Raw genomic sequence first — 13,891 nt, 5'->3', positions numbered from 1 at the left:
CCAGTCCGTAGCGAGCACTGCTTGTCCAGTGGAAGCCTCACTATCGCTGATAGAGTATGAAACTCCATGCCAAGATAAGTCAGAGATTGGGTCGGGGTTAGATGAGACTTTGGAAAGTTGATAATCCACCCGAAAGTCTGGAGGGTGTCTAGCGCCACCTTCAGACTGTGTTGGCATGCTTCTTGAGAGGATGCCTTTATAAGCAGGTCGTCTAGATACGGGATGACCGAGTGACCCTGCGAGTGCAGAACAGCTACTACTGCTGCCATGACTTTGGTGAAGACCCGGGGGGCTGTTGCCAGACCGAAGGGTAACGCTACGAACTGTAGGTGCTCGTCGTGTATGACGAAACGTAGGAAACGCTGATGCTCTGGTGCAATCGGCACGTGGAGATACGCATCTTTGATGTCTATTGATGCTAGAAAATCTCCCTGAGACATTGAGGCTATGACGGAGCGTAGGGATTCCATCCGGAACCTCCTGACTTTTACGTGTCTGTTGAGCAACTTCAGATCCAGGACGGGACGATACGATCCGTCCTTTTTTGGGACCACAAACAGATTGGAGTAAAAACCGTGACCCTGTTCCTGAAGAGGGACGGAGGTCACCACTCCTTCCGCCTTTAGAGCGGCCACCGCCTGCAACAGAGCATCGGCTCGGTCTGGTGGTGGAGAAGTTCGGAAGAAACGAGTTGGCGGACGAGAACTGAACTCTATCCTGTACCCGTGAGATAGAATATCTCTCACCCAACGGTCCTTGACGCTTGCTAGCCAAATGTCGCCAAAGTGGGACAGCCTCCCACCGACCGCGGGTGTGGGCATCGGAGACCGCAAGTCAGGAGGACGTCGTTTTGGCAACGGTTCCTCCGGCTGGTCTTTTTGGGCGTGACTGAGACCTCCAAGAATTTGAACGTCTCTGGTCCTTTTGAGTCTTTTTTGACGAGGCGAATTGGGACCTGCCCTGTCCTCGAAAGGACCGATAACCAGACTGACCCCTCCTCTGTTGGGGCTTGTTTTGTCTGTGTTGTGGCAAGGAAGAGTCCTTACCCTTGGAGTGTTTGATGATTTCATCCAAACGCTCTCCAAACAATCGGTCACGAGAAAAAGGCAAATTGGTTAAGCACTTCTTGGAATGAGAATCTGCTTTCCAATGTCTCAACCACAGAGCCCTACGCAAAACAACTGAGTTGGCTGACGCCACTGCCGTGCGGCTTGTAGCGTCCAAAACAGCATTAATCGCGTACGACGCGAATGCCGCCATTTGCGAGGTCAATGGTGCTACCTGCGGGGCAAATGCACGTGTGACTGAGTCGACTCGCGCAAGCCCGGCCGTGATAGCTTGGAGTGCCCATACGGCCGCAAAAGAAGGCGCTAATGACGCTCCAATCGCTTCATATATGGATTTCAGCCAGAGCTCCATCTGCCTGTCAGTGGCATCTTTAAGTGCCGCTCCATCTTCAACAGCAACCAAGGATCTAGCTGCCAGCCTGGAAATTGGAGGATCCACTTTTGGACACTGGGTCCAACCCTTGACCACTTCAGAGGGAAAAGGGTAGCGTGTATCTTTAAGTCGTTTAGGAAAACGCCTTTCAGGATAAGCGTGGGGTTTCTGGATTGCGTCTCTGAAGTCAGCGTGGTCCAGAAAAGTGCTTAATGTACGCTTAGGGTATCTGAAATGGATTCTCTCGTGCTGCGAAGCTGACTCCTCTACAGGAGGAGCTGGTGGGGAAATATTCAACATCTTATTGATGTTAAATATAAGATCATTAACTATGGCGTCACCATCTGGTGTATCTAGATTGAGAGCGGTCCCAGGATCAGAATCCTGATCAGTTACGTCCGCCTCATCACCCATAGATTCATCCCGCTGGGATCCAGACCATTGAGATGAATGTGAAGGCCCGTCATAACGAGCCCGCTTAGGCTGCCCGGGGCCATCGTCCGAGTCAGAGTCTTCACCCTGAGGTGTAGATGCCCGTCCCGGAGCTAGGAGCTGAGGGGGACCAGGGGGCAATACATGCACAGTGTCCGTGGTCTGAAGTACAGGCCTAGCTCGCAATGTGTCAAGAATTTGTGACATAGTGAGAGACATTCTGTCAGCAAAAGCTGCAAACTCAGTTCCTGTCACCTGGACAGAATTCACAGGTGGTACACCCTGGGACACGTCCAGCAGAGGTCCCGACTGTGCAAGCGCCGCAGGGGCCGAGCACTGCACACAATGGGGGTCCGTGGAGCCTGCCGGTAGAAAAGTCCCACATGCGGTGCAGGAAGCATACAATGTCTGTGCCTTGGCACCCTTGCGTTTTACGGGCGACATGCTGCTGGCTCTCTGCATGTGAGAGAGTCTATAGCCAAAGGGCGACCAGCGCTATGTAATACCAAGTATTTGTAGCAACAAAATACTAAGAATACTACGAGCACAAGAGGGGGTGAGCCCTGAGGGCTGCTTACCGCCCGCTGAACAGCGGGTAAGAGGCTGCAGAATGCCTTGTCTGGGTCTCCCCGGCTCCCCTCTGCAGCTCAGCGTGTCAGCAAGAATGGCTGCCGGCTAATGTGGAGAGGGGCGGTCCGTGGGAGTTCCCAAACAAAAGTGCGGGAACAGTGTCCCCTCTGTGCTGACTGTGAGGGCTGGAGTATGTAAAAACGACTCCAGCCCTCAGCGCTGATGCACTGGCCCGCGTCCCGCCCCTCTCCTGACTGGCAGGTCTGGGGGCGGGAACGAACGAAAGCAGGCCGTAAAAGCCGGGGACTCGAGTTATCAGCGCGGCCGCCGTAAAAGCGCGGGCCGCGCTGAAGTCCCCGGCGCACTACAAGTGCCAGCCGCGCCGCTGTTCCAGCGGCCGGCGCGACCGAGTCCTAGACGTGGGCAGCGTCCCGCCCCTCTCCTGACTGGCAGGTCTGGGGGCGGGAACGAACGGAAGCAGGCCGCAAAAGCCGGGGACTGTAGTTATCAGCGCGGCCGCCGTAAAAGCGCAGGCCGCGCTGAAGTCCCCGGCGCACTACAAGTGCCAGCCGTGCCGCAGTCCCAGCGGCCGGCGCGGCCGATTCCCATAAGTGTGCCTGCTTCAGCTAAGCTGAATGAGGCCATGGCACAGGCGCCGCAGCGCTGATGTCCCCCGGCGCACTACAACACCCAGCATGCTGCGGTGTGAGCGCCAAATGCACGGGGACACAGAGTACCTTAAGGAAGCAGGGCCATGTCCCTGATGTACTCCGCTCCATCCAGCATCTTCTCCAGGGGCTGTAGATGGAGCCCGGTCTCAGTGCCTGGAGACCGGTAAATCCCACTTCACCCAGAGCCCTGTAAAAAGGGATGGGGAAGGAATCAGCATGTGGGCTCCTGCCGCCGTACCCGCAATGGGTACCTCAACCTTACAAACACCTCCGACATAAGTGGGGTGAGAAGGGAGCATGCTGGGAGTCTGTATAGACCCTCTTTTCTTCCATCCGACATAGTCAGCAGCTGCTGCTGACTAAAAACAATGGAGCTATGCGTGCGTGTCTGACCTCCTTGCGCACAAAGCTAAAACTGAGGAATCCGTACTCCTACGGGAGGGTGTATAGCCAGAAGGGGAGGGGCCTTACACTTTTAAGTGTAGTTCTTTGTGCGGCCTCCAGAGGCAGTAGCTATACACCCACTGTCTGGGTCTCCCAATTAGGAGCGAAAAAGAAAGAAAAATTTTTTTTTTTACCACAAAACAGTTGCTTCAACTAGGTAGCTTTTTTTTTCACAAGGGTAACAGGAAAAAATGCACCATAAAATGTATTGTGCAATTTCTCCTGAGTACGCAGATACCTCATATGTGGTGGAAAGTAATTGTTTGGGCGCATGGCGGGGCTCAGAAGAGAAGGAGCGCCATTTGACAGCAAAATTGGTTTGAATCATTAGCGGACGCCATGTCACGTTTGGAGACCCCCTATGGTGCCTAAACAGTGGAGCTCCCCCACAAGTGACCCCATTTTGGAAACTAGAGCCCTCAAATAATTTTTCTAGATGTTTGGTGAGCACTTTGAACACCTGGGGGCTTCACAGAAGTTTATAGCGTTGAGCCGTGAAAAGAAAAATTTTTTTTTTTTACCACAAAACGGTTGCTTCAACTAGGTAGCTTTTTTTTTCACAAGGGTAACAGGAAAAAATGCACCATAAAATGTATTGTGCATTTTCTCCTGAGTACGCAGATACCTCATATGTGGTGGAAATAAATTGTTTGAGCGCATGGCGGGGCTCAGAAGAGAAGGAGCGCCATTTGACTTTTCAAACGCACAGACGCAGTGCACTGATCGGCCGCTGCAGGACGCACGGTCGGATGCGATAAAAAAAAGCGTCGGGGATACGTAAAAAAAAAAAAAGTCACGCCAAAAATTGACCATGGATGCAGATCCGTTATGTGCATCCCTGATCAGCGCTTGGCGGGACGCACGGATGGATGTGATACAAAAAGCGTCGGGGATACGGAAAAAAAAAAGTCACGCCAAAAATTGAGCAGGGATGCCGATCCGTTATCTGCATCCCTGATCAGCGCTTGGCGGGACGCACTGACGGATGCGATACAAAAAGCGTCGGGGATACGGAAAAAAAAGTCACGCCAAAAATTGAGCAGGGATGCCGATCCGTTATCTGCATCCCTGTTCAGCGCTTGGCGGGACGCACGGACGGATGCGATACAAAAAGCGTCGGGGATACGGAAAAAAAAAAAAAAGTCACGCCAAAAATTGAGCAGGGATGCCGATCCGTTATCTGCATCCCTGATCAGCGCTTGGCGGGACGCACGGACAGATGAGGTGTAAAAATGGACAGGGGATACGGAAAAAAAAAAAAAAGTTATACTCACAGTACCCAGAGGACTAGCAGGAGGAACACTGACCAGAAGAGCTGCAGAGGAATAGATGGCAGAGAGATGGACAGCTTTACAGGAGCAGCAGGCAGATCAGCAGAATGCCCAGGAAGGACCCAGCGATGGACGCAGATGTGATCAGGCCGGTGAAGACAGGTAAGAGGACGTCGGGGGAGAGCAGAGGGGGAGAGGGGGGGGGAGTGAGAGCAGAGAGGGGGGGGGGGGGAAGCAGAGGGGGGGTGGGAGAGCAGAGGGGGAGACCGGAGAGGGAGCTGCAGAACAGAGATAATGGGGGAGGCAGTCAGATCGCGGGGGGAGCAGATCGGGATGTCGGGGGGGGGGGGGGTTGGGGGGAGCAGATCGCGGGGGGGGGCACGGCAGGGGCTACCATGGCAGCGCGCAGGGGCACCACGGGAGCGCGCACGGGCTGGCTGCAAAGTGTGCACAGTACTCACGTGCAGCAGCGGTGACAGCTAGGGCGGCGGCGGCGGCAGCAGCGGCGGTGGCGTGGTACCACAAGTACCAGCCACTGCACGCTGCAGACATGTTGGGGGAGGGCTCGCAGGCCAGCACAGGCCTGGGGAGGGCGGCCACCGGCAAATCACACCGCCCCACTGCACACTGATTGGAGCGATTGCGCGTCATAGCACGATCGCTCCAATCAGTGCTGCAGGGGCTGGGGGAGACATGTTTGAGGTCCACCTATGATATGCTGCAGCAGCTGCGGCATCTCATAGCTGGATCTCACAGGATCGCACTAATTCGGGCATTTTTTTTGCCGAAATTAGTGCGATCGATGTGGTTGGCGGTTCAGATTTGAACAGCCAATCACATCGATCGTCGATAGGGGGTGGCGATGCCGCCCCCCCTAGGGTCAAGCAAAGGTCCCCTGCTGTAAGAAACAGCAGGGGACATCATTTGAAAGCCGTTGCTATGGCCACGGCAATCAAATGAAGTTTAGGCAGTAAAATTACGTCCCTGGTCGTTAAGTCACGTTAAAATAGGACGTAATTTTACTGCCCGCGGTCGTGAAGGGGTTAAGGTATGAACATACAGAGTAGCAGACACTGAGAAAAACTGTGTGACACAGACAAGATTAGGTTTCTCAAAACTAATTAATGACAGCAAGGTTTTGCTGATTGTCCTTTAAAACCAAACCACAATGCCATTAAAAATTAACAATAAATATTGAAAACAACGTAATAATCATTAATGGACACGTTATTTTATGATGGAATTCCTTTTCACCTGCAAAATAGAGCAGCCATAAGTCACCTGAAAACAATCATGGCCGCTGTTGCAACACTTTCGCCCGCAGGAGATTGATGCTCTGTGTGTCTTAGGCTAAGTTCACATTTCCGTTGTTTTGCATCAGTCACATGCGTTGTTTGACGCATGTGACTGATGCATTGTACAACGGATGACAAAGAAAAGAATTTCATTGTCGGACTCCGTTGTGTGCAGGTGGGCGAGTGTACGGGGGGGCGAAGTTCGGGGGGCGGAGCTGAGGACGTCAGTGCCGCGGTCAGCATGGCTGGGGACAGGTGAGTGTGTGTGTGTGTGTGTGTGTGTGTGTATGTACATGCGGAGTGCGTGAGGGGGCGGAGTGCGTGAGGGGGCGGAGTGCGTGAGGGGGCGGAGTGCGTGAGGGGGCGGAGTGCGTGAGGGGGCGGAGTGCGTGAGGGGGCGGAGTGCGTGAGGGGGCGGAGTGCGTGAGGGGGCGGAGTGCGTGAGGGGGCGGAGTGCGTGAGGGGGCGGAGTGCGTGAGGGGGCGGAGTGCGTGAGGGGGCGGAGTGCGTGAGGGGGCGGAGAGCGTGAGGGGGCGGAGAGCGTGAGGGGGCGGAGAGCGTGAGGGGGCGGAGAGCGTGAGGGGGCGGAGAGCGTGAGAGGGGCGGAGAGCGTGAGGGGGGCGGAGAGCGTGAGGGGGGCGGAGAGCGTGAGGGGGGCGGAGAGCGTGAGGGGGGCGGAGAGCGTGAGGGGGGCGGAGAGCGTGAGGGGGGCGGAGAGCGTGAGGGGGAGGAGAGCGTGAGGGGGAGGAGAGCGTGAGGGGGAGGAGAGCGTGAGGGGGAGGAGAGCGTGAGGGGGAGGAGAGCGTGAGGGGGAGGAGAGCGTGAGGGGGAGGAGAGCGTGAGGGGGAGGAGAGCGTGAGGGGGAGGAGAGCGTGAGGGGGAGGAGAGCGTGAGGGGGAGGAGAGCGTGAGGGGGAGGAGAGCGTGAGGGGGAGGAGAGCGTGAGGGGGAGGAGAGCGTGAGGGGGAGGAGAGCGTGAGGGGGAGGAGAGCGTGAGGAGAGCGTGAGGGGGCGGAGAGCGTGAGGGGGCGGAGAGCGTGAGGGGGCGGAGAGCGTGAGGGGGCGGAGAGCGTGAGGGGGCGGAGAGCGTGAGGGGGCGGAGAGCGTGAGGGGGCGGAGAGCGTGAGGGGGCGGAGAGCGTGAGGGGGCGGAGAGCGTGAGGGGGCGGAGCGTGAGGGGGCGGAGCGTGAGGGGGCGGAGCGTGAGGGGGCGGAGCGTGAGGGGGCGGAGCGTGAGGGGGCGGAGCGTGAGGGGGCAGAGCCGAGGATGTCAGAGCCGCAGGGACTGCAGGGCTGGGGACAAGTGAGTGTGTGTGTGTGTGTGTGTGTGTGTGTGTGAGTGCACACATGCGGAGTGTGGGAGGGGGCGGAACCGAGTGGGGAAGTGTCGGCCTCCTTGCACACTGTATCCAGGGTAAATATCGGGTAACTAAAAGCAAAGCACTTTTTGCTTAGTTACCCGAAGCATACACCGCTTAGCGCGGGCTCCCTGCACCCGTAACCACTGTAAATATCGGGTAACTAACCAAAGCGCATTGCTTGGTTACCCGGTGTGTATCCTGGTTACGGGTGCAGGGAGCCAGAGAGCGCATGCGCAGCAAAATCCTACGGATTACGTTGCTCAAAAAACGTTACAGGCTGCGTTGCTCCCGCCCGGCGGTCAGTTAAAAAACGACTGACCGCGACGCAGCAGATGCAACGCAGCATCATCAGTCGCAATCCGTCACTAATAGAAGTCTATGGGGAAAAACAGGATTCCTGCAAAATATTTTGCAGGATACCGTAATTCCTCTAGGAGACTGATTGTGACTGATGCAAAACAACGGAAGTGTGAACTTAGCCTTACCCTTCAGAAAATCTCATGCAGCGGAAGCGAAGACCTGCGCCTGTCCCTCAAAACAGGATCCACTTGTCCCAAGATGTTGCTGTACCATTCTTTATATATAATACTTATTGAAAGGGAATCTGTCACCCAGTTTTTGCCAGCTAATCTTAGAGCAGCATAACGTATGGGCAGAGACCCTGATTCCAGCGATGTGTCACTTACTGGTCTGCTTAGTGTAGTTTTGATAATACCACTGTTTAATTAGCAGTAGATTATCATTAGAGGACTACTTGTTGTGCTGCCAGGTAGTCCAGCATATTCATGAGCTCTGTATAACTGGTAGGTCTGCAGCAGAAAAAAAACACTGATTTTAACAAAATGACAGCAGACAGCTCAGTAAGTGACACATCGCTGTAATCAGGGTCTCTATCTCTACATTATGCTGCTCTCAGATGGGGGGAGGAAAAAACCTGGTGACAGATTCTGTATAAAACTAAAAGCGGATACCAAATTACAATAGTGAAATGCATGCAGGTAAGACAACTCATATACTCCACGAGACCTATACAGAGAAGAAAATGCACAATACACAATAAATTAAAAAAAAAAACCAACGAAAACCCGGAAAGCGCACAATATCGTTCTATTAGTAATAAAGGTATCATCAGCACCATTCAGACTAAAATCTTATAGGCAATTAGAGAAAATATTCTGCTCTGCATCACAGAAGACATTGTGTCCCAGTAAAAAGGCTCTTTTATCAAGGCTGCCAACTCAGGAAGCCAAGAAGTCCACTATGAAGAATGGCTGTGTGAGTCTATCACATGGCGGAGATATTGGTATGGCGTACCATGCTGTGATCTACCCGGAAGAAGGCCAGCTGGCATGGCTTATTGAGAAGATTTGCAAAGGCGATGAATGCATCAGCTTCTTCCAAGTTCAGAATGAGCACTGCTGCGATGAAGGACATGCCCTGGACCTGCCCGGAAACAGCAAAATGAAGAGAAGAGCTTCATTAATAAATAGTTATAGATTCGCTCTACAGCTGGAAGCTTGGGCTGGTGTGACAACTGCTGTATACAGTACACAGGATGCACGGGATACGGCTACTGCCACAGGACACCAATGAATAAGCTCAGAATAATGGGGAATACGTATCCGGCAATATTGTGCAGCAATAAGGAGTCAATAAAACAATAATAACCATTTGTATCCAGTCACAGAACTCATTCACAGAATGGAGGAGCCAGTATTGTAGAGACACGGTCAGGACCTCTCACCCCACAAAGCAGCTAGTCCTGGTTTATAATGCAGGGGATATGGTTTCTGAATAGGTCTCCACACACATTTTGTTTTCCTGCATTATAGGTTGCTAAAAAGACAGAGGCAGCTCCTCGCCCCTGAACAGTCGCACTGGTCAGCCTCTTTTCTGGCTTGACGGATATCCCCTTAGCTCAGGTACATTGGCACAGGTTAGCCCTGGCAGCACCCGGTGCATGCGCAGGTCAGGCAGAGGCCAGTAACCTGGTGTCACAGTGCATGCACCGGATGCATCAAACTAGGAGGAGCTGAGAGATCTGGGATGAGACTTACTTCTAACCTGTGTTTTCTTCATCTATGCCTGCCCAGTCTGGGACTTTTCAGTGAAGTGTGCGATCCCAATAGTGACTGACCGTCATCTCTGTAGGCACACACATACGAAAGGCTGACAATTACAGAGCAGGAGTACCCACTCTACTGATCATCATGGAATGAGCCACACACGTTCCAGCTGCGGAAACATTTGCCGCGTGCAATTTGATATACAGTGGAACCTTGGTTTACGAGAACAATCCGTTCTGGGAGTGTGCTTGTAAACCAAAATTAGTCTAGCAAAGCAAAATTTCCCATAGGAAATAATGGAAGCTCAGACAATTCGTTCCACAATTTGTTCAATGTCCCATCCTGGTCCCCTATTATGGCCACACACACACACTTCTGTTCAATCACCAGCCCCATGGTTCTTGTAGTTCTCCAGTACAGGATGTGTATCGAGTAACCATAGCGACCGATGCCGAACCTTTCACTGCCAGAGTGCTGACGTCAAAGGCAGAAGCCGCGTGCCTCTGACTGGCCAGCGCGCTGCCTTTGAGTAGCGGCTGACAGCGGAAGTTCCTCCCTCGTCGCGATGGTTACCCGATACACATCCTGTACCGGCGAACTACAAGAACCAGGAGGCCGGCGATGGAATGGAAGGTAAGGTGAGCATAATGTGTGTATGCGTGTTTGTGTGTGGTTGTGTGTGTTTGTGCGGACTACAAGAGCGGGTCAGAGCACGGTTAAAGTACGGAACCGGAAGTGTATGCAGTATTTGCTCGTACAGCAAAGCATTGCTCGTAAACAGAGTTACAAATTTACAGCAAGCTTTGCTTGTATAGCGAAATGCTCGCTGGGTTACTCGTAATCTGAGGTTCCACCGTATCTCTGTGTGGGTGTGTGTGGCAGCCTTATACTTCATACACAATTCAATATTGATATTGCAACACCAAGAAGGAAAAGTCATGAAATTGTGGAAACAGACAGGTTACTGATATGCAAATGATGAGAAAATAGAGAACATCATGATTTATTAAGTATAGAGTATTGGCACCACAAGCAAAAATCCCCGCACTTACACAGCTTGGCTGCTTTATATCAAGTTACTAATGGTCGTCTGAGGAATGTTCTGCCATGCTGAATGCACTTTGGCAAATCATCAAGATCCACTGCTGGCATTTTTTCCACAGCGCCTAAAACTTTTGCAAAGTATTCATGGCATTGGGGCATTTACAGCAAAGCCCGAGGCGGATTATATCAGGGCTAAATGATACAAGTATATTTTGAAGTCTGCAGCCTCTGCCTACTTTATTTTTATCCACAAAAGGTAAACAGGAAAATGGAGAAATACAGACTTGAAACGCATAAAGGGGTTATCCTGTGAATCATCACACACAAGTCCCGAAAGGCTTGTAATAGCAATCTTAAAGTAATTTACAATGGGGTTTTTTTTGTTTTTTTTTAAGGTCTTCCCCTCTGGCAGCCAACAACAGAATCCCTTCTTACTTCCCATTTGATGGAGTCAGCCATTCTACTGCAGAGGCTCGGCTCCTTTCTTAACAAGCAGGGCAGCAGGTTAGATATTTTTTGGATGCCTTGCAACATATCACCATGTAGAAAACAAGCTGTGAGTGTAATTGAGCGTGTGTGTCCTCAGTACACAGTTTACTATGTGGACATTCACATTGCTTTACACATAAGACACCAAGTGGTTATGTAAGTACATGTCATAACTTGTCCTGCTTATAACAAGATATAAATGGAAAACATTGTTAGTTTTTATAAGGCTAGTTTCACACTTGCGCTATTTTGACACAAACGGAATCCGTCACTAATGTAGTACAGTTCATTTATTTACAGTGGAAGCGCGTTACTATGGCGCGTGTGTGTCTCATGCAGTACCCGCTTGTGTCCACACGATGTCGCACTTCCACTGTAAATAAATGAACTGTACTACATTAGTGACTGATTCCGTTTGCGTCAAAATAGCGCAAGTGTGAGTGAGCCCTAATTTATACAAGGTATGTGATATCGAATGGTGAACAGGACCTTTTGGCTCTGTGCCCACGTGTGCGTATTGCACTGCAGCATAACTGCATGCGTCCTGCGTCCCCAGCACAATCTATGAAGATTGTGCATAATCCGTACCCACGTTGCGTTTTGGAACGCAGTGATTTGCATGCTGCCAAATCGCTGCGTTCTAAAAAGCAACATGTCACTTCTTTCGTGCGCTTTGCATGCGGTCTCCATTCGGTCTATAGGCAGAGGCAGCATCCAGAGCGCACGAATTCTGCAGTCACCAAAGTTTCAGAACGGAGCTTTTCAGCTGCGCTCTAAAGCGGACATGCGGTGACATTACGCTGCTGTGCAGAGCGCACACACATGGGCACATAGCCTTAAAATGGGTTGTCTGTGAAGGTCTGCTATATTGTTTCTGAAACAGTTCGATTCCTGTCCACATTGTGGTTCTGTCAAATTCCACACCTGGATCATATATAAGATTGTGTGCTGTTTGTAAGGATGACCTTTTAACCGTCTTTAATTTTTGACACCCCTTTAAATTACTTGGGCAAAAAAAATACAGTATGCAGAAGGAATTCACAAAAAACTCAAAGCCGCACTCCAGAGGTGGTGTTTGTTTTGGAGTGATGCTTTAAATACAAGTCCCTTGACCCTGGTCTGATACCAGAATTCCGGCGGCTTCATCGACTATCACTACTGCTCTGTTGGGCTTGGCAATTTGTGACCTGCCGGCAGCTCTGGTGTTTCATGGAGCACCAGAGGTCACCCATCAATGCATCTCAGAGCCTTGTTCTGGCTTTCAGAAATGCATTGAGCGTCTGTAATATAACGTCTGACTGCCGGCCAGTCAGAAGGTATTGTCACAAAATGGCGCCGCGGGACCGGAGTGGCTTGGATAAACGTTGAAGACGCCGGGAGGTGAGTATATGACAGTGGACTTACATTTAAAGCACCGCTACAGTAGAGAAATAAAAAAAACCTAGCTGGAGTGATGCTTTAAAGAGTTTATACCAAGTGCAGTACTCAATCTTCGGCAGTCCAGAGGAAAATAAAAGGAGCACATGTGTTACTGATCCATGGAGCATTCTTGACCACCGCTCCATTTAAACGTAGGTTCAAATTACATGAAAAACTGGTAAACCCCATTAAGGGGTTAACTTATTTCTTCATCTCATCAGGGTTAAACGACAGAAAAGCAGCCTATAATGGCCAACACGAAGGCTGCAAAAATAACACCACACGCTTTATACGAAGGCTCAACACAAAGGTAAAAAGGTCAACATACATAGCCAACATCTGGTCTGTAACACGTGTAGGCCCCCAGCACACTGTGCAGCAAGTCATGGTATGGTCCCCCCTGAAATCCAAGAGACATATGGTTAACGTGATTATTAGTATTACTATAGCGCCATTTATTCCATGGTGCTTTATGTGTGAAAAGGAGTACACATAATAGGGACAAGTACAATAATCAAACAATACAAGGCACAGACTGGTACAGGAGGAGAGAGGACCCTGCCCGCGAGGGCTCACAGTCTACAGGGGATGGGTGAGGATACCGTAGGTGAGGGTAGAGATGGTTGTGCGGGGCTATGGAGGACTGATGGTTACGGAAGGTTGTAGGCTTGTCGGAAGAAGCTTTTCAAGGTAGGTGAGTGTCTTATATGTTGTGGCAAAGCATTCCAGAGTATAGGGGATGCGAGAGGAGTAGAGGAGGAGATCTTGTGAGGATCAGAGGTTACGTGCAGGTAAGTAGCGGGAGACTAGGTCACAGATGTATGGAGAGGACATGTTGTGGATGGCGTTGTATGTCATGGTTAGAGTTTTGAACTTGAGTCGTTGGGCAATGGGAAGCCAGTGATGGGATTGGCAGAGAGGAGAATCCAAGGAATAGCGGGGGACAGGTGGATTGTAGGGGGTGTGAAACTATTTGAAGGTAGGCCCCAGAGCAGGGGGTTGCAGTAGTCCAGGCGGGAGACAATGTCTTTAACTCTTTAATACAGAGGTAAAAACAAAAAAAAAAAAAAAAGGCCACGCGCCATATCAATATTACATTAAGTGAACTCAAAAACAAAAACTATGTACAATGTTTACATGTAAATGAAAGGCCATTACAAGACTCAGATACAGAGCAGCGAGACTTCCTTACAGGATGGGTGTGTGTTCAGCAGCAGGAATGCTTCTGTTCTCACAATGTGGCAATATGGTTTACAAGATTTAGGACGAGCAAAATCTGCAGGAGGCAGATAACCTTCACAGTGAATTTACCTGATGTCTGGAAACATGAATAAATATAATCCCGAGTGGTGCTGTAACCTCGAAAACCTCCATGACCCTGCACCGCTAGT

At 51.1% G+C, this 13,891-nt stretch overlaps 1 protein-coding gene across 1 annotated transcript in view; it reads right to left on the bottom strand.

The window, feature by feature from the left end:
- Positions 1 to 13,891, bottom strand: part of TBC1D12 (TBC1 domain family member 12) — a 148,132-nt gene that overhangs the window by 24,270 nt on the left and 109,971 nt on the right. The window contains exons 10-11 of the mRNA XM_075348763.1: positions 12,829 to 12,900; positions 8,797 to 8,925 (exon numbers count right to left, since the gene is read on the bottom strand). Of these exons, the coding sequence (XP_075204878.1) occupies positions 8,797 to 8,925; positions 12,829 to 12,900 (201 nt within the window). The remainder of the gene's footprint in view (positions 1 to 8,796; positions 8,926 to 12,828; positions 12,901 to 13,891) is intronic.

This window comes from Anomaloglossus baeobatrachus, chromosome 5 (assembly GCF_048569485.1).
Source record: "Anomaloglossus baeobatrachus isolate aAnoBae1 chromosome 5, aAnoBae1.hap1, whole genome shotgun sequence".
Classification (NCBI taxonomy): Eukaryota; Metazoa; Chordata; class Amphibia; order Anura; family Aromobatidae; genus Anomaloglossus; species Anomaloglossus baeobatrachus.
Note: the sequence above shows the minus strand (reverse complement) of the source record. Positions and strands in the feature narration are given on the sequence as shown.